Below are 26,190 nucleotides of genomic sequence, written 5' to 3'. Positions count from 1 at the left end.
CACTGGGCTCTGTGACCTTGGGAAAAAAGAATCTCAGTGTCTCTGAATCTCTTTTCCTTACCTCTCGTCGAAAAATAATAATCCCTTCCTACCTCATAGGGTTTAAAAAAAAAAAAAAAACCCTCATGACTTGGTTGTGAAAATAAAGTAAGAGAATATATGTGAAAAATGCTTTAAGATTCACAATGTGCTTTTAAGATGCTCAGTGGCACTGTGAGCCTCTTATAGGTAAAGATATAAAAGTCAGTGCTGAATTGTGTTAGAAGGGATGGAAGTGGATTCAAGCTTAGATGGCTCATGGGCTCTAGCAGCCCCGGTGATCGTTGTGGCTCTGTGTCCACTCTGTATATGATGTAGAAAAGGACGGAAGGAACTTCAGTGAAAGATGAACTCCCATCATGTTTGTTGCCCCTTTCCTTCCCCTAAGGCATGCAGGAAAAACTAAAACTTTAGCCTGGCCTCGCTCAGTTAGCCTGGCCTCACTCAATTTGTAAAGAGAAAATCCCATACCAAACAACCTTCAATGGTAGGCCTTTTATACTTCAAAGCTGAGTTTTCAGTTTAAAGAATAAATTGAATGTCAGTCTCTACTATCAGGTTAAGGTTTATTTTTAAAGTTTTGGCATTTGCATATAAAACATGTACTTTATTCTTTCAGGATGAAGAAAAATTGTTTCTCTTGTTCAAGTTCAAATCTCATTTCCCTAAAATATTTTTTTACAATTATGACATTAAGTATGGGATTATACGTTCTTAAATATATAAAGAACTCTAAAATCAATAATACCAGGACTTTCTGATACAAAATTGGATATAAGACATGAACAAATCGTTCTCTAAAGAAATAGAAATCATCGAAAATAGATGAGTCAAAGTCCAGCTTTGTTAATAGCCAAAGAACAAAGATTAAAACTTGATGTAACTTTTTCCTGTAAAATCAGTAATCTGTTTAATGTTAATATTCAGCTCTGACAAGCCCGTTCTATGGCTGCTGCTCGTGCGCTGCTGGCAAGAGCATGAGGTGACATAACCCTTCTGGAAATTAGTGTATCACCAGGCCCCAAGAGTCGCTAAAAAGTCCACCTAGACCCTTTGCTGCGTGTATTGGGTCTAATTATGTAATCTAAGGGAAATGTCAGAGGCTCGGACAGCGATTTAGAGATAAAGCTATTTATTCCAACTCTTACAAGAATTGTGAGATAGAAAACAATAGCTGTAGGAAAATAGTTAAATTGTGATTCACCCATCTCATGGAATATTTTTGAATAGCCAGTAAAAATCATGTTCTTAAGGAATATTCAATGACGAAGGGCAAGTTTTTCAAAGTTAGGAAATGTGAAGTGAACAAAAAACATAAAACTAAATATGAGATTAATTTAATTAAGATTTAAATTATTTATAAAGCGTGTCTATATATATATATACATACTTTCTACATGCCTGATAAGAGACCAGCAGGAAATATACAGAAATGTTACCAACGTTAGCTGGGTGGTAAGCTCCTCAGTGATTTTTTTAATATATATATGCTTTACTCTTTTCTTCTTATAATGGCACGTATTACTTCCCAAGTTGGGAGGGAAGGTGGATGTTGATATTAAAACAATCTCTGTTTTTCCAGTCCCCAGCCCCCATCATACTCAACTCCCCATCTCTTAATACCGCTTAGAGCTGAGTTGCTAGGCATCTTCCAGGCACAGGCCTTTTAAAAGGCCCTTCTCGGGCTTCCCTGGTGGTGCAGTGGTTGAGAGTCCGCCTGCCGATGCAGGGGACGCGGGTTCGTGCCCCAGTCTGGGAAGATCCCACATGCCGCGGAGCGGCTGGGCCCGTGAGCCATGGCCGCTGAGCCTGTGCATCCGGAGCCTGTGCCCCCCAACGGGAGAGGCCACAGCAGTGAGAGGCCCACGTACGGCAAAAAAAAAAAAAAAGGCCCTTCTCCGTATGCTTCTTGTCTTCTTAAGGTAATCGGGGCCATCTGTGACTCCGAAAGGACATGTTTCTCTCCTGGTTATTAAGAAATTCAAGAAGAGGTCATTGATACGGGAGTGAAGGGGGTGGGTCCTGCCCACTTGCCCAGGGCACACCTCAGCTTGCCCTCTAATTCTGCTCTCAAATCCATCCCCAGGGCCTGCCCAGCCGGCCCCTGTCCCAGGTTCAAGTGGTAGGGCACAGAAACCCACCAGGAATGACCTCACCATGCCTGACCTGGCCAAACAGAGGCTGTTTCATACCTGCTGGCATGAACTTTCCAGCTCTGCCTGCTGACAGGTTTTCTGGTGGTAGAAAAGGAACCTTTAAAAATAATTTAAAATAGAAGTCTCATTCCGTTTTGCTGCTTTATGATGGTTTTTTATGATTTCTAGAGAGCCCCTGGGCATCTTTATACTTAATACATATGGATGAGGATAACTGTGATTTATAGAGTCCTTTCCATGTGTCACCCTCAGTGCTAAAGGCTTTACAGACTCTATCTCCTTGATCTTCAGACGAGCCCTATGAGATAGGTGTGACTCTCCTGTTAGATGGAAAGCCAGTGCTCAGGTCACAGGCTCAGATTTGAGCTCAGCTCTGTGGAGTTCCAGATCCCACCCTCCTAAGGAAACCTCACATTTTTTTTCCACCGAGTTTGTCAGGACTTCACTGCTTGAAGGGTCATTGACCCATGGAGCCTTTTGTATGTCCGTCCTTGTGGATCTTTTCTTTGTCTTTGGCTCTCCTATCTCTGTTCTGGTCTTGTTTCATCACAGCATTTCGCTTTAATACCACGTCATATTTTTATAGAGTGGGAATAAGGTGTCGATCACGACCACCCCATTTGAGAACACATCAATCAAGACGGGGCCAGCCAGGAGAAACAGCTATAAGAGCCGGATGGTAAGGCGGAGCAAGAAATCCAAGAAGAAGGAAAGTCTGGAAAGGTGAGTTAGAGCCGTCCTCTTCAGGGGTTTGGTGCATTCCCGCACTGAGCGACATTTACTCCTTGCTTAATGTAAATGCTTGCATATGAGAAGGGTCCATTTCTCTGTGAGAAATGTTGCCCTGTGGTTCACATGTATTTATACGTTAGCGTTTATATTCCTTCGTAACAGCATTCTTTTTCATAGTGAAAAGACTTACGTAGTTACACTGTAGAAGAATTTATATTGCTTCTTCTCATGTGTGAGAACCATGAAAAGCCCTTTGCCTTTTCTTAAGCCTCTAGACTTCATTTCAATTGAGTTGGATTTGAGGAACTGAAACTTCAGGCAGTTTTTAGCATGATATCTGTATTTAATAATGTCCTTTACATTATCTAAAAACAAACAGTTGCTTTTTTTTTTTTTTTTTTTTTGTGGTACGTGGGCCTCTCACTGTTGTGGCCTCTCCCGTTGCGGAGCACAGGCTCCGGACGCGCAGGCCCAGCGGCCATGGCTCACGGGCACAGCCACTCCGTGGCATGTGGGATCTTCCCGGACCGGGGCACGAACCCGTGTCCCCTGCATCAGCAGGCGGACTCTCAACCACTGCACCACCAGGGAAGCCCCAGGTGCTATTTTTTAATGCCAGATGTTTGAAGATAACTAGATCTTTAAAGCATCCAAATAAGCCTAGAAATAGAAAGGCTTTGTTTTACTGACTGAAAGCCTAACTTGGCTACACGTTTGCACTGTGAGAGGCACCGTGGGTACCATTTTGTGCCCCATGCAGGCACTAGCAAGGTGTGTGTGTGTGTGTGTGTGTGTGTTTCTGGTGAGGATGTTTCTTGCCAGGCAGTTGTCTAGATGTGCTCCCTGCACCATGCCACAGCAGCTATACTTTGCCCACTTGGATTTGTTGTGTTGGATCACATTATGAGGATTTTTGATGATAGAAAAGAAATATAAGCAAAATATTTATCATGTAAAATAAAGAAAACACCAGCCTTTTTTTTCTAACCAAAAATTTTGGTTTAGCGCTACTAAGAGGAATAGAAACAGGGAAGTGTTTTCGGTTAGGAGGTGGAAGCAGTTGTATAAGAGCTTAATTCTCATTTTTTGTGGTAGGAAATCAACAGATAATTTCTAAAATCGAAAAACTAAAAAAACAGCATAAGCACATTTCATAGCAATAGGCAGACAAATAGGAAAGGAAACAGCTAAAAGACTAGAAAGTGGTTTCTCTGGGGATTGGGAAAAAGGCAGAGCAGGGAGTTGCTATTTTTCATTACAAACTATTTGACTTTTTAACCCAAGTACGTGTATTACTGGGATTAAACTTACACACACACACACACACACATTTTGAGATCCTCCTTTTTTTTTTAATGTGAGCTTTATATTTTAATGGTGGTTTAGGTCATATAGAACACACTTGCTTCAAGGGGTAGCAGAGCGTAAACTACCTGGGGATGAAGGAACTCTGTACAGCCACCTGCACTTCGAAGCCACCTGAAGCTGTGCTCTTAGCTTTCAGATGTGCTCGTGGGACACTAACTGCACATTTGCTTGTGCTGCAGCGTGGCGTCTCCTGCCCTGCTGATGTGATAAGCTTCATTTCACCGTGCTCGGTTTTTCTATGTAAATGTACAGCGTGCACAGTCATGAGGAATATTCAAGAGCTCACAATGGAATAAGCACAGCAAACAGCCCCTCAGAGATAAAGCCTCTACCCAGTGTATCACCATCCAAGAATTCTATATCCAAGATGATGGTTTTTCTTCCAGGGATTGACTTTGTATTATCTCTTAATTAATTAAATTGTGTCAGTGTGTTTGGGGCTATGTACTCAGAAGCTTTCAGGCAAAAAACCGTGTCCTCAAAAACCTGACCTATAAATAAATGAATGTATATTTATTATATATTTTTCCTATTTTCACAGCTCTTCTTAAACTGCTTGAAATTAAGAGAAGAGAGCTTCCATTGCGTATTATCAAAACCTCTTCCTTTCTAAGTCATAAAAAAGTTTTGAATATAAAAGTGGGATCCTTCTCTTTAAAAGGATCTGCCGTCATCCTATCACCGTCTCTGGCACAGGGGCGTGTACCGAGTGCACTGGTGCTGTGGGCAGGAGGAGTGGTTTTGAATGTAGCCTCTGATCAGTTTTCTTCTGTTTTCACTCTAGGAGAAGATCCCTTTTCAAAAAACTAGCCAAGCAGCCTTCTCCTTTACTCCACACCAGCCGAAGTTTCTCCTGCTTGAACAGATCCCTGTCATCAGGGGAGAGCCTCCCGGGGTCCCCCACTCACAGCTTGTCTCCCCGATCCCCTACTCCCAGCTACCGCTCCACCCCCGACTTCCCATCCGGTGAGTGAGTCTCCTTGCCTCTCAAGAGTTGAGGGGTCACCATCTGAGATCCTGGAAGAGAGGCTTATTCCTGCTTAAGGAAAGAAGGTTGAGGTTGTAATAGACAGAGAACAGGATTTATAGGAAGGTCAGAAGATACAGCTGTTCGGTCTATTAAAAAAGACAGGAAGTACTGGGTTAACCCTTGGTGTGGGGAGGTTTATCTGAAAAGCATTTATTCACTAGACTTAGATGCTAAGACAATTTGCTGACCTTTACCTGACCTTATCTGAAACAGCTAGGTCTGGAAGCATGGAAAGCAAAGGGAAAGTGGCCGTTGCTCACAGCATCCTGTTTTCCGCCCACAGGTACTAACTCCTCCCAGAGCAGCTCCCCAAGCTCTAGTGCCCCCAACTCCCCAGCAGGGTCAGGACACATCCGGCCCAGCACTCTCCACGGCCTGGCCCCCAAACTCAGCGGGCAGCGATACCGGTCAGGAAGACGTAAGTCAGCGGGCAGCATCCCGCTCTCCCCGCTGGCCCGGACACCCTCTCCAACTCCACAGCCCACCTCCCCTCAGCGGTCACCGTCCCCTCTGTTGGGACATTCACTTGGCAACTCCAAGATCTCTCAAGCCTTTCCCAGCAAAATGCACTCCCCCCCGACCATCGTCAGACACATCGTGAGGCCCAAGAGCGCAGAGCCCCCGCGGTCCCCGCTGCTCAAGCGCGTGCAGTCGGAGGAGAAGCTCTCTCCCTCCTACGGCAGTGACAAGAAGCACCTGTGCTCCCGCAAGCACAGCCTGGAGGTCACCCAGGAGGAGGTGCCGCCGCGGGAGCAGTCCCAGCGGGAGGTGACCTTGCAGAGCCTGGAGGAGAACGTGTGTGACGCGCCTGCCCTCAGCCGGGCCAGGCCTGTGGAGCAAGGCTGCCTGAAACGCCCTGTGTCCCGGAAGCTGGGCCGACAGGAGTCTGTGGACGAGCTGGACCGAGAGAAGTTGAAGGCCAAGGTGGTGGTGAAGAAACCCGACGGGCTCCCAGAGAAACAGGAATCCCGCCAGAAACCCCATGCACTTGGCAATGATGTGGAAAACCTCTCTGCTTATAGGCTAGAAGACAGAGAGAAGAAAATCTATCCAAAGGCTTCGGAAAGGTCAAATCATTTTGAAAACAAAGCAGCCGCGCAGGAGGCCCAGGCCCCGGGCAGCCTGCTGAAAGATGCTCTCCACAAGCAGGCCAGTGTGCGGGCCAGCGAGGCTGTCACCTCGGAGGGGGCAGCAGCTCCCGGGGACCACAGCCAGGGCACCGGTGACCTCAAACGAGCCTCGGCTCACAGCACCCTCCAAGACAGTCTCTGTCACGCCACCCACAGGCCCACCTCCGGGAAGGGTGAGTACACGGAGAAGTCCCCGCAGGCCAAGGAGGGTCCCCGGTGTGAGAAGTTAGACAGCAAGCTGGCCAACATCGATTACCTCAGAAAGAAGATGTCCCTTGAAGACAAAGATGATGGCCCCTGCCCTGTGCTCAAACCCAAGATGACACCTGGTGCCCAGGAGGGCCTGCCGGGGAGCGCGGGCCGACCGGCCGGGGGGCAGCAGGAGGCCCAGCCGGCCTCCGAGAGCCGCGCGCCATTCATCAGCAGCCACGTGGCTCAGCTCAGCACCGTCTCCTTTGTCCCTCTCAAGGCCCTTCCTGGCCGGGTGGACAGCGGAGCGGAGAAGCCGGGCTTAGCTGCTCCAGAGTCGCCTGTCCGGAAAAGCCCCTCCGAGTATAAGCTGGAAGGGCGGTCTGTGTCATGCCTGAAGCCCATTGAGGGCACTTTGGACATTGCTCTTCTGTCTGGACCGCAGGCCTCCAAGACGGAGCTGCCTTCACCAGAGCCTGCCCAGAGCCCCAGCCCAGGCAGTGACGTAGGGCCCCCTGTGCCACAGGCTCCCGCCGGCAGCGTGGGGAGGAAGGGTGAACCTGCGGGTCAGAGGGAGTCCTCCCCTGCCAGCTTCAAGGTGAACAAATCCTACCTGCTCGAGCCTCGGTTCCCACCACCCAGCCGGGGTCTGCAGGGCTCACCGGCGTCACCCCTGCCTGACCCAGAGCTGAAGCTGGACAGGAAGGTTTCCCACGCAGCCAGGACCCCGGCGACGATCGTGGAAAGCCATCCCCAGCGGGGAGAGGGCAGCCCCAGCCAACACCAAGACCACAGGCCCGACGTTAAGCTCCTTCCTCTCCTGGGGCAGAACCTCCAAGGTGCTGACCCGTCTAGATTGCGCAGCCCGCTCCCACCTGAAGGTGCCCCCTTGAGGGAGAAGCCTAGCGGGAGGGAGTCGTCCGAAAGGGGCCCTTCCACAGCCAGAAGTGAGCGGTTGGCTTTGAGGGCCGACATCCGCAGAGACCCCTCCAAGGAGCTGTATCCACTAGAAGCTGCTAAAACCAGTGACAACTCCAAAACCCTCCCCGCTGTGGGGAGGACCCGCCCAGATGTCTCCACCCAGACCCAGGCCTTGGAGAAAGCATGCGGGCCTTGTGGGAAAACAAACCCCAAAGACGGCCGAGATGAGGTGAGGCCACTGGCCAGAGAAGACCCCTCTTTGCACTCTGCAGCGGCTCCTTGTGAGAGGGAGCTGGTCAAGGGAAGGAGTGGCCCGGAATCGAAGCTGGCATCCGCTTCTGCCAGGTGGTCTCTGGAGCCACCCGGGACAGAGAGTGAGAAGAGTGAAAAGCTCTCCGGTTTCCGATCTGTGCAGAAAGATGGTCCCAAGGAGCCAGAAAGGAAAGAACAGCCCCTGCAGGAGCATCACCTCACCAGTAACTCTCAGCCCCTACCTACCACCAAAGAGCTCCCTCGCCTGGCCGCTCAGCAGCATTACACTCAACAAAGCTACCCTGCTGGCTCTCTGCCTGGGAGCAAGCCCTGCGCTACACACTCAATCCTGGGCCTCCAGGCCCCTCCCAAGCCCACTGCTGTGCCCTGTGAAAGCAGCAGCCACAAGCCCAGGTCTGGCCCCGACACAGACCCTCCAAAGTCTAAGCACCCAGACCGGCCCCTCTTTTCTCAGAAGCTGAGCATTGAGGCTGCAGTGGGCAAAGAGCCTGGTGCTCAGCCCCCCGGCAAAGAGGGGAAGGGCAGCAGTAAGGGTGTGTCAGAGGAGTTCCCTGCCCTCCCAGGTCCCCAGAACACAGCCCGCGATGTGATTGGCCAGGGAGCAAGTGGGCCCTCAGTCCCCCTACACATGGAATGGGGTCCTCTAGACACCAAGCTGAGACCCACCCGCAGTGGGCATCCCCCAGAGGCACTGGAGAAGCCCGCACATCCACCACGGCAAGGACCCCTAGGGGCCAGTGAGTCGGTGGACCAGAAACTTCCCACTGTAGGGGAAAGGCAGAACCCATCTCCAAAGGCCCCCAAACCATCCACTGTGAAAGATTATCCCCCTCTGTGCAAACAGACAGACAGGAGCCTGAGTCCGCCGGCTGCCAGCGCTGACGCCGGGAAGTCTGAAGGCAAGAAATGCACCGAAGCACTTTACTCCCCTGTGGACAGCGGGAAGCTGGGGGCCAGCCTTTCCCCGGTGCAAGGTGAGGCTGGGCCCAAGGGCACGGAGAGGCCGGCAGCAGCCGCCGGGAAGGGCTGGCTGGAGGCCAAGGGGAAAGGGCCCGGTTCCCAGAAGCCACTGACGGAGGCGGGCAAGCCCAGTGGCATGAAACGGTCACCCTCGGCCACGGCGCAGAGCGCTTTCCGCTGCACTGCCCTCCCCGAGAAGTCTCTGAGCTACTCCTCTGGCTTTCCCGAGGCTAGATCAGTAGTTCTGGAGACTTCTACAACCTGCAGCGACACCTTCTCTGCCAAGGCCGGCAGGGCCACAGCTGAGCCCCCAGCCTCCAGCAGCAGGGACCATCGAAAGCCCCTGCCTGGGGGGGATGGCAGAACCCAAATGACAAAGAGCGACTCCTTGCCATCCTTCCGCAGCTCAGCCATCACTCTGGAATCCTATCACCCCAACCCAGGTGTGGGGGAGGGCGCCAGCCACCGGGACAGGGTCCTCTCAGGAGCAACCACCGAGGGAGAAACCAAAGGGAAAGAGCCGGCCCCCGCCCAGCCAGCTCAGACTAGGAAGCAGAATGTGGGCAGAGAGGTGACCAAGCCGTTCCCCGCTCCAAGCGCGGAGCGCCCCATCGCCCTTCCTTCTGAGAAGGACTCCGGGGTGCGACAGAGGCGGGGGAAAGAGAATTTGCGCGGCAGCCCACACAAAAAGGCCTTGTGATGGGGCAGGCCCCCGGCGGGACTGGGGGACCCAGCCTGCGTGTGTAACTGCATCTTGACTACCTTGGAAACCAGCACTGTGGGAACCCCCCCAGGCAGAGCCTGGAGCCTCACCGAAGAAGGGGGAGAGAAGAAACAGGAAAAGAAGGGACCTTCTTCCAAATGCCTTCCCAATTGGAACCGGTAAACTGTTACCAGATAGTGTTTGTACAAAAAAAATAAAAATAAAAAAACAAAAAGTCTTTTTGGTTGAGGTTGAGGTTGCAGATTGTTGAGGAAAACGATTTTCTCTGTAAATACCTAGCAATGTGTTTGGTTTGGGGGATATAGAGTCGATACTTTGCTGCTGATGGCATCATTTACTACAACTTTTTTTTTAATAAGATTTTCGCTCTACCGTTGATCATAATGCAGTAATGAAGCAAAAGGGTTAAACCTGGGTATATGTAAAAGTATAGATGCACCCATATTCGTGTATATACACATCCACCCACGTGTTCTGGTCTGTGGTAGAAAAGAATATTTCAAGGCTACATTTTTCTACGTTAAAACATTCTAAGTCGAGTTGAAGGTGAAAGAGAGCCCCAAATACACTAGATTGTAAGCCTTCATGTGTATTTTTAACGAGTGATTTTGATAGTACTGTATCTGGCTACCTATACTTCCAGATCTAAAGAACTACTCGAATCACTGCCTTTGGAATCCTCCTCCATCAGAAATGGCCACAACAGATGGAGCTAGCCATTTTCATTTCATTTCATGGTCATCCTAATAGCCATTTTGATCCTGGGCCCAGCTGTCTGAAAGGCCAGTTGTCCTTGTCTGTGGGTGTGTATGTCAACTCCTCACCATAGGTAGAGCAGGGGCTATAAACACACGTCGACTTATTTCTGTTCTTTTGCTTTCCCTTTCTGTTCTCTCGCTTTTCCTTTTCATGCTCTTAAACTCAGGCCTTTATGCTATGAGTCACTAGTCTAAGAAGCACACATTTTATAGTAGTTCTGCACCAGCCCTGCTGTTGAACATAAAGGAAAGTTGCTGGCCGCACACCAATCTGCTAGTACTTAGGTTGAGTCATAAGCATCGGGCATTGGAAGAGGTTTTAAATTTGCTTTTTTGAGGAAAAGTCGGGGGACGGGGTGGGGTTGTGGATTTGGGCATCATAGCATATATTTTAAGGAATAATCAGGACATCAGATACATTTTAATACATAGCTGGGGCCTTATGTTGTAGACGAAGCTTGCTGTTTTTAGCAAGTTCCTGGGTTTCACATTCATTTCTGATGCATCAAGTAGCTCCGTACATTTCATAACATGATCTCTTTATTTGTATGCAAAAAAAAAATACTGTATTAATAAAGAGCAGCATTTTTGTAACAAAAAGACTTGTTGGAGCTATTTGGTGCTTGAATGTGACTGTCCTTTTTACTTTTGCTAAGCCTTATTTAAATTTTGTATACCATGGAATATGTAGAATTTGTCCAATCATTTTAGTGCTGAGGGGATCTTTTTGTTTGTTTTTTGTTGCAGTTTTCCTTCCTGGTGGATTGTTTTATATTGTAAAACAGCACTTGCTGACATAAGTACTAAGGCACTAAGAGAAAATACACACAGATAAGTATTTATAAGATGCTTGGGATCCGTAGCAGGATTTTTTGTTTTGTAAGAGAAAAAAAAAAATTACCAAGAAGAAATACTAATCCAGCACCCAACCCCCCTCGGGAGTGTCTTAGTATCTTCAGGCTATAACATTGTTCACCTAAGCACAGCTTCATCTTACAGCCCTGTGGATTATAAATCATTCAGTGAGGCTGTAAGCTCCGCTCCAAAAACAAAGGCGTAACTTAAACTGCTTGCTTGTCCTTCATTGTAAAATGAGTTGGCAATGGCCAAAAAAAAAAGAAAAAAAGTCTCCTCCTTGCTCCGAATTTTTTTCCCATGAGGTTTTAGCCATTCCCCATCACTATGTTTTGAATTGTAGAAGAAACAAATATGTTGAAAGATCTTGAATGGGTTTCAAAAATGGTCTCAACATTTATAATTCATACGTGCATTTGGCGGTTGTCATAACCCGATCCTTCTGCACCCAGACATCTAGACAGGCCTGTCGGGGAGGTAGTTTATGGTTTACAGCCTTTGCTTTTTAACTGTCCACTTTCCTTTAAAGCACAACTAGCTGCTTGTTTACAAATGATATTTTTTAATGTATATTTTGTATAGTGTATTATCATTTTTGCCAAATATGTTTTTGCATTTTGGATGGCTACGGAGTACCTAAGGTTGCATTCATGTAATACCTGTTCGTTGTTGTAAACCTCTCCAGTCAGCTGGTAGAAATTCTCCTGTGTTCTATTTTGGTCGGTCTCCTGTGATTGTAAGATGTGCTCCTCGGTAGTATTCCCAGCTGTAGATTTACCAGCTTCAAAGTTTGTTAGGATCTGTGCAATAAAGTGTTTGCAGTCTTATTTTCTCTAAGAAATTCCCTATGGATGTCATAATTGTTGTATATTGAACAAATATTTATACTTATGCAGTTGCATAACATTGAAATAAAAATTTAGCATGAAAAGATAATGACTATTAAGTTTTTTCCCATATACACACATACATAGCGTCTCTAAAACATTACTGAATGTAACTCTCTTATGGAAAGGATGGTTTTCTGCAGATTCCTTTTGGTGAGTGGAATGGTTTGCTAATTTTTTTTAACCCACACGAACATGTTCCATTCTTTGAGATTAAGTCTTCCTTTAAGTCCTTCCTCTATTTTCTACCAACCTTCTTCCTTTGCTGCAGAACTTGCCAACTTTCACATCATTCTCACCATTTTCCCTACAGTCTCAGGAAGAAGTGTCCTTTCTCCATGACTCCACCTACTTCAATTCTCCCAAAACCTTGCTCCATCAATTACCATTGTGTTCTCTCATCTTTCTTTTCCTCCCATCCTGTCTCCTCCCTCATAATTAAAAAGCATTAAGACCATCAGGAAGGAAGGAAGCAACCTGACATTTATTGTCTGCCTACTATATGTGTACCCTTAGTACTGGGCAAGATGCTTTTTATCTGCCATCTTATTTGAGCCCCAACATAAGCCTCAAACCAGGTGGTGGTGGCATCCCCATTTTACTGGTGAGCAAATAGGCCCAGACAGGCTATGTGACTTACTTAACATATACCCTGTAAAGAGAGCTCGGATTAGAGCGTGGATTTTTCTGGTTCTAAAGCTCTTGACCTTTCTAAACATTACCAGGTATCATGCAATTGAATTCAAGACCCAGGGCCCTCTGTGAACGATCTAAGCCATCTCATTTTCTAAGTTTACATGCAAAAAAAATCATATGGTGCAAAATTACAAACCTGGTGATTGGCGGGAAGCCATGAGCCAAGCAAGCTAATCGTTCTCTGTAATAGGACTCCTTTATTAGTCCTAATTAATTACTAATTAGTCAGTAGGCAATTTCCCTTCTAGATTTTTGGTTCACAACACAAATGTTACGTGAAAAAGTGTAGCTCTGTTAACTGCGGAAATTTGCTTACTTCAGTATAGGCCAGACATTAAGGAATTCAGTGGTAGGGCAGTTCACTCAATTTAATTTCCTTCCTGCCAGTATGTTTTTAACACTTTCCACAAAGTCATTTTGTGTTCTTCCTCTTTCTTCCTACCTCCTACCCCAGTTAGTATCGTATGTGTCTCATATATCTAAGAAAGCTGGAAATGACCACAGCTTTGTTGAACCTTGGTTTTATTACTTTCTGTATACTAAACGTCAGTCACTTGGCCCAGGTTCAGGGCCTGAGGTGTGTGGCAGTTCAGACACCTCAGACCCTGTACTGGAAGCATTAGCACCATGCGTCATAAAAAAACATGCAGCAGCATCGCCTGGATTCCTGGGAATCCAAAAGACAAGGTCACCGTCTCTTATCACAGGCTGCCGGTGGGACTGTCAAGCCCAGTACTTGGATGCAGGCAATGAAAGAATCTTCTACCGAGACGGACTGAACATCGAGTCTGTTCAGATGTGGGGAAAAGGAAGATCTGTTGCATATGGTTACTAGGAATTGCGCCATGCAGCTTTACAGAAAGTCTCTTAATAGTGTAAAGCTGACAGACTCTAACAGAGTCATCTGATGTTTCACTGAAGCCCTGCCCGGAGAGGGCTGTCAGAACCTGCAGGTGAAGGATGAAGCATTTACAAGGCCTAAAGCAAGCATGCTGCAGCTACTGAGCCTTCGTATGTCAGCTGGCGTCTCCATGTCCTCCAGCCCTAACCTGTCTAAATAAAAAATCTTTTGCCTGAAAGTTCTGTCCCTTTGGCATACATATACTGTGTGAAACAGCACTGGGCTGAAGTGACTTTCCTCGGCTGGAGGCAGTCCTTTGTAGGGACAGAGGGTAGCTCCTGTGGAGGGCCTCCCGCGCGCATCAGTTCAGTGCTACCCAGGAATGCGAGTCCTAGCTCCTCAGCCTATTGCCCCTTTCAAGTGGAGATCCTTAGAACAACTATGGCCCCCTCTGTCCTCAAGGAAAAGGAAAGAGCAACCCAGGAAGCTTGGGCTTGAGCATTTGCATTTGAAATCACAAAGCCTTAGGAAAAGGCTGCTCCTTTCTCAGTACTATCTGTAAATTCTCACTACCTCTTTATTCTTGTGCCTTTGTGAAAACAAAAAACTCTTTAAAAAGAAAAATTCTGATTTTTTTCTTTATTGCACAATACATGATCAATTGAAGGCAAATTAAAAATACAGAAAAGCAAAACAAAATGTTTGAATCACTGCAATTCCCCAGCCACTTTCAATCTATATGGATTTTTATGTTACCAAAAAAAAAAAAAATAGTGTGCATGATGTTTGGTAACCTCTTTTGCTTAGTATGAAATCAAAAATATATTTCAATGTCTATAAATATACTTCTGCAATATTATTTATAATGGCCGCATGGCATTTCATGTTAAGGACACGCTGCATTATTTTCTTTCACGCGCACGTGCACAAGTAGAGAAGCTCAGATGCAGATGTTTGAGGTCATCCCACTCTTCAGTTCTTGGCTCATCAACCTCGGCGCCAAGGTTCATGAAACTTATCCCTACACTCCCATCCAGCCTCCTCTCCTACCCCACAGGCAACTTTGTTAATGGTTTGGTTTTGTGTTCTTAAAAAACATAGGTATCACTGTTCTGTATACATGTATTTTTAATTGATAAAAATCATGTTAATATGTCATTTGGGTTGTTTGTTGTTTCTTTTTTCCATCAAGCTCTATCTGTTGGTTCACAAAATGACTCTCATACATAGAGGACAAGGAGAGACCAAAGAAAGAGACAGTCACTCCAGAGTGGTAGGTGGCAGGTTTGATAAGCAAGGGAACTTACCTATGAGGCTTATCTTGGGCTGCCACAAGACGAGGAGATCTCCGCACCCACCTGCCAGGATCTTAAAGGTTGATATAGAAACCTTACCGGGGTTCAGTTGTGTATACCGTGCAGATGATCTCAGCAACACCTGGCTCTCTCAAGGCTGCGTCCTGGAAAATGACTCCCACTGTGGGAACACCACACAGGCTTTACAAGGCCAGGGGAGGAGATGAGGAGACTCCAATTGCCCGGGTCCAGCTTTCGGCTCAACTGGCGATCATGTCCTCTCCATGACCTCCTCCAACACTATATGCTTAAGATTCAACTACCTTGCTGTAGCTGTGTCTAATCCATCGCTTCTGGCTACTGTATGATACCCCATGGTGTGCGTCTTACACGTTTTACCTGCCCATTTTCCTAGTGATGAGCTCTCAAATTGCTTTGAACGTCCCCCTCCATAAATAACGCTGTACTGCATATTGTTGTGGAATTGTGAAATTTTGTGATACACACCCAGCTCGGGATTGGTGGGTCACATATTTAATTTGATGAATGTTTGCCTCATGGTCCTAGAATAGCTGCACCAGTCTCCACCCATAAGCAGTGCATTGCAGTTCCTATAATCCTACATCCCACATCCTACACTATTATCCAGCTTCCTCTTTTTGCCAGACTGATATAAAACTTTATCTCATTTTAACTTGTTTTTCTTTAATTCCTAGTAGTATCAGCATGTTTATGTTGTTATCCCACCCACGAACGTAGAATGTCTTTAATCATTTCTCTCTTTTTGGACGTTTAGGTTGTTTCCAAAGACAGGAGAAAGAGAAAAAGGGTCTCCCAAGCTGTTTAGAAAGCCCATGAACCGACATAAATGGAGATGGGGAAGACAGATGAATGCTCAGGTGACCCGCTGTCTTCTACTTACCTTTGTAGGATCTAGTACCATGTCTCGAACAGCCAAATGTTTAGAGAATATTATCTAAAGATGGGGGGAGGGGTGGCGAGAGGTGAACGTTCAATGCAGTTCACTGTTTAATCTTTCATGAGCAATAATGGCTTTTAGAAACCAAATTTAAGAATAATAGATTAGTCCTTTCCTTTTTCAAGACCCACAGTATTCCATAAGTGATTTCAAGTTGTCAACAGCTGGGATGGAGTGGGGGTAGGTGGGAGAACAGGGTAGTTGAGGGGCAGAGGCTGTGGCCTGGCAGTGATGGCAGAAGAGACTAATGAGCTGCTTGCCCAGATGTCTCACCCTTGGATTGGAAGGCTCCTTAACGTTTTTTTCCCATTTTGTTTGGAAATTTTCTCTTACAGGATATGGCGTAGTTTTTCAGCTCATTTGACTCATGGAGCCTAACACAGGTTTCTGTTACTGTTTGATAAAGTTAAGAAAAAGGAAGGACTTTACATGAAATCATTTGGCTGGGAGTCCAAGGCCAACCCTAGTCTAACAGAATCCCAGTATCCAGAGGTGGGGCACAGGAATCTGTTTGGTAAAGAATTCCCCAGATGGGGCTTCCCTGGTGGCGCAGTGGTTGAGAGTCCGCCTGACGATGCAGAGGACACGGCTTCGTGCCCCGGTCCGGGAAGATCCCACATGCCGCGGAGCGGCTGTGCCCGTGAGCCATGGCCGCTGGGCCTGCGCGTCCGGAGCCTGTGCTCCGCAACGGGAGAGGCCACAACAGTGAGAGGCCCGCGTACCGCAAAAAAAAAAATAAAAAGAACTCCCCAGATGATTCTGCTGATAAACCAGTATCCGGGAGCTCTGGGAGAAACACTGGGCTGCTGATTCCTCTGCAGCCTTCAGACTGACTCCTGCCACACCAGGCATCCTAGTTCTTGATGTATCGGGCAATTGATTCGAACTCAACACCCAGGACCACCCCATCGTGACTTGCGTAGAACTAACTGCATCCTCTCTTGCTGTAATTCAAGTTAATTTTCTCTTTAACATTCAGGGCAGATAGAAAGCAATGTCAGCCACCCCTCTTGCCTGCTACACTAATATATGAAAACATTATAGTCATTTATTTCATGCTTTTGTAAACTTCAAAACTGTAAGCGGCACTTACTGGGGAATTACATGGGTAGAAATAAAATGACAATTTCCTGCCCTGAAATTTTACGTGGATACATAGATAACGGCTGTGTTTGGGTCTGTGCTGCGTTCAGTGAACAGTGATGGCTCCTGGCACAGGGGAAATGTAAAACGTGCTCCCAGACTGTGGGAGTTGCAGCTCATGCAGAGAGTCCCCTGTGATGGAGGCCAAGTCGGTTTTTATGGACTTCAACGCTATTTGCTTCAGGACACTTTGAAATGCAGGGTCAGCTCACTGAGCTACAATATGCAATAATAACATGTTTTTATAGGAGTAGCTTGTCATAGCAGCCACAACATGGGATACATAAAACCGATGAACACACCATGTCTGCAGAGTCTGTCCTAGTAACCAGGATAAAGCAATAAAACTGACAGCAGCCATCAAAAACTCCCTTTCTGACTTTGTAGGGTGAACTGACTGTTGCTTAAAACAGAGGAGCTGTCACAAAGCCCTAGATAGATCAGTGCTCAGTTATGGAGTAGCACATGGCATTGCATGGAAGGGGCCTGATACATGAAAGCAAGATGGGCAATTACATATTGCTAGAGCTTGGGTCCCTACGGTCTTTAGTGCAATGCAATCCGCATCAGAGATGCTCTACAGGAAGTTTTTATTTTTCCAAGTTACACATTAAATATTATGGAGGACAGTGTGGGTAGGGAGTGGTAGGTCAGCAATTTGCACTTCCTATCTGCAGCTTAAATCCTTAAGGCAGAAAGGAGCTTAAGTTTGTTAGAAGGCACAGGGAACTCAGTGGGTTGGTGCTATCAGACTGGATTCTTTTTTTTTTCTTTTTTAATAAATAAATTTATTTATTTACTTATGCTGCATGTGGACTTTCTCTAGTTGCAGCAAGCAGGGGCTACTCTTCATTGCAGTGCACGGGCTTCTCATTGCGGTGGCTTCTCTTGTTGCAGAGCACAGGCTCTAAGTGCACGGGATTCAGTAGTTGTGGCACATGGGCTTCAGTAGTTGTGGCTCACAGGCTCTAGAGTGCAGGCTCAGTAGTTGTGGTGCACGGGCTTAGTTGCTCCATGGCATGTGGGATCTTCCCGGACCAGGGCTCGAACCCATGTCCCCTGCATTGGCAGGCAGATTCTTAACCAATACGCCACCAGGGAAGTCCCAGACTGGATTCCCTTGAGAGTGCGGACTTCTATACTCTCTGATAGGATTGAAGGAAGGAAGAAAGGAGGGAAGTAAAGAGGGAGAGAAAGAGTTAAGGAATGAAGGAAGGGAAGAAACAGCAAAGAAAGAAAAAGGAAAGAGAAAAAGAAAAGGGAAGGAGGGACCAGTGAGCATGGTTTTGGCATCTTCAGGTCGCCAGCAGGAATATCTCCCAAAGTTTCCAGAGCTGATCATCGAATTTGCTACAAGCAAATGAACAAAATCAACAAAACGAAGTAACTGTGTGTCCTGCTACATTCCTGCCTGAGTTCCCCAAGGTGAATGCTTCCTGCACCACGAGAGTGGGCCACATGGGTGGCATCGAGTCAGAGGGAGGTGTGCTCTCTGACTTGGGAGGGTTGGCTGCCTGCCTTCAGAAGGGTCCCTAGAATGAGGGGCCTTTCCTGTAGCAACAGTTAGGAAGCTTCCTAGAAGAGCACCTGCTCGGCACAGGCCACGGCACAGGCCACTTCTGCATTAGGTCCCTTCTGAGCCCAAAACTCAGGGGAAAAGGCCTTGGTCACTGCTAGACTCAGAGCCAATAACAACCCAGCAGTGGCTCGGACTGGCCTCCTCAGAGTGATGCCCTGCCATCCTAGGCCTAGGGAAGGAACGAGGGTGGCTGAAGGGGTGTGTCATGATGTCCTCATATTTCCAGGCACTTTCTTTCTCCCTTTAACACACAGCCTTAGATGACTGTCTTACCAAGTCTCCCTCAGGAAAGCCGAAGAAAACTCCCTTCCCAGCCACCTGTTTTCCCAGATGCTGGTATTCAAGATAATTAAAGCAGCTGATTGTGTGATGTTTCATTTCATTAGTAGAGTGTGTTCTGCTTGCCCTCTCTCACCAGGCCCAGGCCACCTAGCGCTCAGAGGGCTTTGGTACCCATTCATCTCTGCCACCCCTCCTGGCTTTGAGGGAAGGATGCCTTTGAGCCCAGGAGTTGGGAGTTAGATGAGGATGAGGGAACAAGGTGTAAAATCTTGAATACTTCTTTCTGTTTCCAGAAACTAAAGGGGAAGGAGATGGGACATTTTGGAGTAAAACTGAGGTAATGTGCCTGCTAATTGGCCTTCAGTAAACTGCTGCCTGGGTTAGCTGGGAAGCCCCACTTCTTAACGGTCCTCAAGGCAGGGACAGGGTGAGGTGAGTGAGGCACCCACCCTGGGCGCCAAAAACTCAGTAACAAAGAAGAATAGTATTTTGATGCAACATCAAGATATCAAAACTAATGTAAAGTATCCACAAGGAACAAAAATACCAAAATTTTAAACAAAGGCAGGACGGCTACTCGTGATTTTCCATTTGCCTCAGGTTCTAATATGGTTCCGCGTGGTGCTGTTGTGGATCCTGGCTATGTTTAAAAACTTCTGATGTTTATCATGGACATTTTTTTGCATTAATTTAAAGTTTTAAAAGGAACTTTTTTGCCTGATTACTGAGTTTTTTGGTTCCCCCTTAAATTTTGCACCCAAATCAACTGCCTCACTCCCCTTACCCTAGCCCCCCCCCCCGCCCCCCGTCTTGTGTCCTTAACCAAGAACATCTGGGAAAACTTAGGCTCCTGTGTAGTATTACATGAAAAAACCCCCTAAGGCTGGCAAAGCATTTGCAGTGAAGGTTTATGGCTTTCCTTCACTATTCCTTTGTCTTTCCTGCTTTTCCTGGAGGTACAGAGGTAAAGAGCTGGTCCCCAAGTTTCTACTCTGTTCCATTAATATGCCCTCAACCAAAGGGCTAATCAATTCTCATTGGTTGTTAATCAATTTTTACTTTGGTATCCAATCAGAATTTTATAACTGTAAGCTACTATCTCTAGCCTAAAATGGGTTATTCCGCTTAATCCAGGCCTTATAAATGCAACACCTGAGTACAAGAGCTCAACTCTCTTGTCTGCCAATGCAGATTTCAGAAGATCAAGCCCTGCATGGGTGTCACCCTTTGGACCTTGAGAAGAAGGCCTAAGTCATTACACTGCCAGCTTCCCTGTTCTCTATCTGCATTTAATGATTTTGTCCCCTCTCTGTTGCTGGTATAATCTTTGCAATACCCCCAGCCTCAACAGAAACTACTGCTCACTAAGGCAGCTTACTGTGTTCCCAGTGGTGAGTGTGCCGGGATGCTTTCTTTCCTCCACTAGTTTTTCATTGTAAATGTGCTATCTCAGTTGCTGTCCCCGGTGAATAGGCTTTAGAGAGCTGGCCTGGGAACCAAACCACCATTTATCTCACGGTTCCTGTGAGAAAGAAGCTTCTAAGGACCAGACATTCAAATGAGAAGAGCGTTTGGACCGCAGCCCACCTGTAAGTTAGGATCTGTAACATAATGAGAGCGAGAACACCAGGTAGGTAGAAAAAGTCTCCTTGGTTCTGAAGTGAGGGTGGCCAATGTGCAAAACTCCTAAACCCTGGGGGAGGGGCATCCTGGCAGGGGTGTCTTTTTTTTTTTTTTTTTCTTGGAGCTATTTGCACTGCAGAGGCATTGTAGAATCCTTGGAGAAGTAAGGATTAAGGAGGTTAACGAAGTCAATTTGATGGCAAGATTCATTTTTCAGCCTCTTCTTTTAAATTCTTTGTTTTCTCTTTGTCATTTAAAATAAGCTTTGAGACTTTATCTCCAACTTGTTTCCCAAATGGCTACATTACTGAGAACTCAGACCCAAGCACAATGCCCGAGCTGTGGGGGAGAGAGCTGGGGAGCTGGGGTCCTTGGCACTGCCAAGCTGTGGGAGTTGATGACCTCCTTTTAGGGTCAAGGTGGGAGGTGCTTCAAAGGATGCTCATGAATGGAAGTGATGGCGTCCTAGTAGGTTACTCTCCTGGCCCTTCCCTGCCATGGGTCCTCCTCAACTTCTAGCCACCTTCCGTGTGAGGAAAAGGCTCTGTGTCTCTCACAGCTGCATCTGGCCCTCTGGCCCTAGTCAGTTTACCTTCCCAGGAGACTTACTAGTTCTGGGATTCAGCAAAGCACAGGGAATCCCTACCCAGCTCCAGGAACCCATCTGAAAAGTCTGGTCACTAACAAACAACAGTTCCTTTACTGAGGGCAATTTTGCTAAACATCTTTATTTTCTATCTCTAGAAATCTTCAGCACTAAATGTGCTGGTATTTCCACCTAAGAAGAAATTTAACTGAAAATATGAGCAGAACGATGAGCAGGAATACAAATACGACAAGAAAGAAAATGCCCATACCCGTCATCCCACAGGACAGTTTGACATCAGACAGCTTAACTCCCCTTAAAGGTGGGGGATTTGCACACACGGTCTCCTCCGAGCCCTCGAGTTTATGCAGGTTTTCTTTGTACCATGTTATGAAATGGATATTTGAGCAAGTGCAGTCCAGGGGATTGTGACTTAAATTAATGGTGCTCTGCTGAGACAAGGTGGGGAGGAGATGGGATGGGATGATGCGAATGTTATTGGCGGCCAGATTGAGGTAGATCCCCTTAAGAGGGCTAAGAGCATCCATGCTATCGCCTGTCAGACTGTTGTGGCTTAAGTCTAAGTGGCTCATTTTCCCAAGGCCGTGGAATGCTTGCTGGTCTATGGAGAGGAGCTCACAAGAGGATAAAATCAGAATCTCCAAGCTACTCACTGTCTGAAGTAGGTTGGTCTTTGAGAGGCTCCCATCTTGAAAGTGATTCCCCTGTACATTCAGATGCCGGAGATCCAGCAGGCCTTCTAGAAGGTGCCGATTGCTGGTATCAAGGAGGCAGTGAGAGAGATTCAGAACCCGCAGGAGATGGAGGTTTTGGAAAGGACTTTGTGTAGGCTTAACATGCAGGTGGGTAAAGGCCAAATCCAGTAGTTCTAGCCAAGGACATTCTTTGAACGCCTGATCCTCGAGACCAAGGGGCTCATTGTAGCTCAGGTTTAAGTACTGCAAGTGGGGCAGGTTTTTGAGTTGCAGATTGCAACAGTCAGAAGCCTCAATATCACTGTGACTTAAATCAAGTTTCTGAAGATTTTCTAGTTTTTCCAAACACCTGACACCGAGGTCAAGTTTCTTCCTGTTGCCTTTGACAGAGAGGTCTGTAAGGGATGGGAAACTGGCAGCATTGATTTGACACAATTGGTCAAAACTATTTGCATTGAGAACTAATTTCTTGAGAGAGTTCATACCCTCAATTCCAGAGGGTAATCCTTTCAAGTGAGTTGCCGTCAGATCCAACTCCTGGAGTCGAGTGAAGCACCGAAATGTAGAAGGTGAGAAGCCACCGAAATGGTGCTTTTGTAGGTTGATGCTCTCAACAGCCATGTCACAAAGTCCCTCAAATGTGGCTGAAGTGAGGTCTTGGTCATCAGTGTCTTCAAATGTCCCCAGCCAAAGAGACTGAATAGTAGAGTTCTGTAGACCTTTCAATATAACAGACAAGTTGAGAGACCCTCCAAATTTCAAACTTTGAAAGATTTTTGAATTGAAAGCCCCAGGCTCAATGCCTTTAATGTCATTGCCATTGAAGTTAAGGCTTAGGTTCGTGGCCTGTTCCAGAGCGTTTATGTCTTTACTAGAGATGTAGTGTATAGCATTATTCTGAAAATCCAGGACTTTCAGATTCCGTGTTGGGAAGTTTTGTGGGAGATTAATGGAGGAAATACAGTTGCTTCCAAGATGCAAACTTTCCAGGTTTTCCAGGTTGTGCACTGGGATAAACTCAAGACTGGATATTCCTGTTTGGGTTAAGAAAAGATGCTTCAGCAACTTGGGCCCGGTAAGTGATGTTTCTGCCATGAATATCAGGGGATTTCCAGTTAACACAATGGTGTTCAGTTGATGATGGTTTTGAAAAGTATCTTCATGTACCCAGTTAATCTGGCACCTTAAAAAGATAACAGTATTTAATAAGAATTAATTAGGGAAAAGAAAAAAATTCTGTCACAGTGACCTATAGTAACAAAGCCATCTTTTGTGTATAGTAAAAACAGTGTACATTATTATTCAAAGTAAAACATAATAAACTTTCTTCAGCACCCGCAGATGGCCTGTTGAGTTAATGACTAGCCTCAGGTCTGAACACTCTGATTTAGAATTTTTTTCCAGATATTTTAGATTGAACTCTCAGAGGTTTGTGTTTGGAACAGTTCAGTGGTTTGATTGTAGGCAAAATCAAACTATTATTTACTATTATAAGTGATATAAAATATGTCTTACATACTACATAATATATAACATATGCTATGTAAAGTATGAATCTGTGTCATCCTGGGCAAGTCACAACTTTTTTCAACCTCAGTTTTTTCTTCTCTAAATTATAGCAACGATGATTACTTTGTAGAATGGTTGTGATTCAAATGGTATATATGAAAATGCCCCATAGAAATATGGAACACTAGAGGTTCAGAGAAACCCATCCTGATAGTACACCTAAAAATACTGGATTATACACACACACACACACACACACAGCTCCCCTGAAGGTCAGTAAGGGAATTACTTAGAAATGCATTGTCAAAGGGAAGCTTGAATCCATAGAACCAAGGGAGTTCTGGAGCAAGTTTTGTCATATCTGTCAATATTTGCCAATCCCTAGTGGCCTAGAGCCTGGGTGTGAATGAGCCACATGGACCAGTGTCAGGAGACAAACTTGGGGACAGGATAGGAGGTCTTATCAAAACCTGCAAACTACCAAGACCCTCAAAGGATCCTTTCAGTGGGTGAACTTAAAAAAGAAAACTCACAGAGGGAGACTTTAAGGATATGCTTTTGTCTTGGCCTTGGCTCTGGGTAGAACAACAACAACAAGAACAACAAGAAAAGTCTCCTCTGAGATCCTTTAACCAGAAGCTTCCACCTATGAGAACTGTAGCCTGAATTTATGCTACCTCTGTGGACTTCCCCAAAGAAACCCAAGTGGAAAATTTAGCTTAAAGCAGTTGCAGGATGGTAGTGACTTTAGGTAACTAGCAGAAGTAAAGAGAAACCTTTTCTGGAGTCATGTACTTACTGAATTTTTTATAAGAAGAACTTTCAAATTTACATAAAAGTAAAGAGAATAGTACGATGAACTTCCATATATCTTTCACACAAATGCAACAATTCTCACATTTTTGCCACATCTGCTTCTTTGCTTCATCTATACCTACTTCTCTCTCCTAAATTATTTTATGTCAAATCCTAGGTGTCCATACATATTTCAGTATGCATCTCCAAAAAAAAAGGCTTATTTTCCATAGCCATGATGCCATTGTCACACATGAAAATATTAGTAATTCATTGGTATTATCTAGTTCCAGGAAAACATTTTAAACAAAGATTTACACAAAGTTCCACATGATAAGTGAGCTCAAAATAAAATTCAATAAACACATAAGGAAAACACATTAGCTTAAGTCAGCCAAAAAAAAAAGTTCTACAGAATCAGATTTTAAAAGGTAGCAGATGCCAGAGTTATCAGATATATCGGATAATGTGTATGTATATATATATCATATATATGTATATATATATGATATATAAAGAATATATTACATAGCTGATATGTACTGAATATTATCAGAACATATAATAAATATGCTTTCGTCAAACATACGTTTGATATGTTTAAAGGTAACACCAAGAACCAAAAGTATGATGAAGGAAAAAATATTAAAACTGATCTCATATATTTGTAAAATGAAAAATCAGTGAAACTTATTGAAATGGGAGAAGTTAATAATTGAAATTATAAGCCAATGGATAGTTTATACAGGAGATTAAACACAGTTGAAGAGGATATTAATGGACTAGGAGTAAATATGAGAAAATTACCTAGAATGTAGTCCAAAAAAGAAAGAGTTGGAAAACAAGAGAGAGAGAGATTAAGATATATAAAGGACAGATAAGAGGATGCAGTATAAGTCTCACCAGAGATCCAAAGGAGATACAGGAGTGAATGGGGGCAAACCGGAGTTCAAATTGATAGTGGCTAGAATATTTTAGAATTGATGAAAGACACCAATCTCAGATTCAAGGAGCCTGACGATCTACACAGTACATCACTGTGATATTACAGAATTCCAAGGACAAAGCGAAGCTATTGGAAATGTCCAGAGAAGAAAAGACAGATTGCCAACATGCGAAAAATAACTAGACAGATAGATGACCTCCCAACAGCAACAGTGGGAGACTGGAATGATAGCCTCAAAGGGCCAAGAAAAAAACAACTGTCCACCTAGAATCATACGCCAGAAAATGCTATCTTTCAAGAATCCGAGTGAAATAAAGATATCTTCAGAAAAACAAAAACTGAGGGAGTTGACTGCTAACAGACACTCACTAAAGAAATGTCTAAGGAGGTGCTTTAGGAGAAAGGAAAATGATTCCAGAGAGGAAGATCTGAAAAGCAAGACAGAAGAATGAGAAAAGGGGATAGAAAGCAAGTTGGTAAAGCTAAGGACACCACGACTGTGTTAAGTAATAAAAACAGTGCCTCATGTGTAGCCAGATAACAGGTGGGGAGGGGAGCAGAGGAGGAGGTTTTAGAAAGTATGAGGTCCTATTTTTATCACTTTTTCAAAATAGCAGTAGAGGAAACTAAAAGTCCAAAAGCTATCCTGGCCCAACACTTCTTAAAAATGTGGTCAAACTCATCTCATCTGAAAATGAGAAATGATAAAGGAGAGGGAAAGTAAATTTCTTTGTGGCAACACTAGGTAGGTAACAGAAAGATCTGAAAGGGCAAGGCTTTCTCTCAATTGTATCTAACGGAGTCTTAGCTGGGAGGTAGCCTAGGGTTATTTGGGGGACTCTGGACTGGGAGTCAGGAGAGCAGAGTCCCAGTTTCCTTCCCGTGTGACCTTAAGCAAGCTCATAAAATCTCCTTGAACCTCTGTTTTCCCATCTAACACAAGTGGGATGGCAGTATGTACCATACCTACCTCCCAGTGGTTGTTATGCAGATGTGAACGTACAGTTCTATGTATGTGAATACTCTCCTGCTCCGTAGAAGCTTAAGTTGAAGGACCAAAGTAGAATAAGTAGAGCTGCTGCAAGGGGTGCAGACGTCATCCACATACGGAGCCCTTTCCCCCATTACACACACACACACACACACACACACACACACACACACACACACACACACAC

The 26,190-nt window shown here is 45.5% G+C and overlaps 2 protein-coding genes across 3 annotated transcripts in view; one reads left to right on the top strand and one right to left on the bottom strand.

The window, feature by feature from the left end:
- The window catches only part of MAST4 (microtubule associated serine/threonine kinase family member 4), a 161,474-nt gene extending 149,408 nt beyond the window's left edge, over nt 1-12,066 (top strand). For both annotated transcript variants that reach the window (XM_027100962.1, XM_027100963.1), the window contains 3 exons: nt 2,782-2,918; nt 5,080-5,261; nt 5,609-12,066. In XM_027100962.1, coding sequence (XP_026956763.1) covers nt 2,782-2,918; nt 5,080-5,261; nt 5,609-9,498 — 4,209 coding nt within the window. In that variant the 3' untranslated portion in view covers nt 9,499-12,066. The remainder of the gene's footprint in view (nt 1-2,781; nt 2,919-5,079; nt 5,262-5,608) is intronic.
- A 9,097-nt stretch (nt 12,067-21,163) lies between these two features.
- The window catches only part of CD180 (CD180 molecule), a 14,153-nt gene continuing 9,126 nt past the window's right edge, over nt 21,164-26,190 (bottom strand). The window contains exon 3 of the mRNA XM_027100961.1: nt 21,164-22,945. Coding sequence (XP_026956762.1) covers nt 21,217-22,945 — 1,729 coding nt within the window. The 3' untranslated portion in view covers nt 21,164-21,216. The remainder of the gene's footprint in view (nt 22,946-26,190) is intronic.

Source organism: Aethalodelphis obliquidens, unplaced genomic scaffold (genome assembly GCF_003676395.1).
Source record: "Aethalodelphis obliquidens isolate GAN/ISIS:26980383/991018 unplaced genomic scaffold, ASM367639v1 scaffold4, whole genome shotgun sequence".
Taxonomy (NCBI): Eukaryota; Metazoa; Chordata; class Mammalia; order Artiodactyla; family Delphinidae; genus Aethalodelphis; species Aethalodelphis obliquidens.
This window is presented reverse-complemented; position numbering and strand designations above follow the sequence as displayed.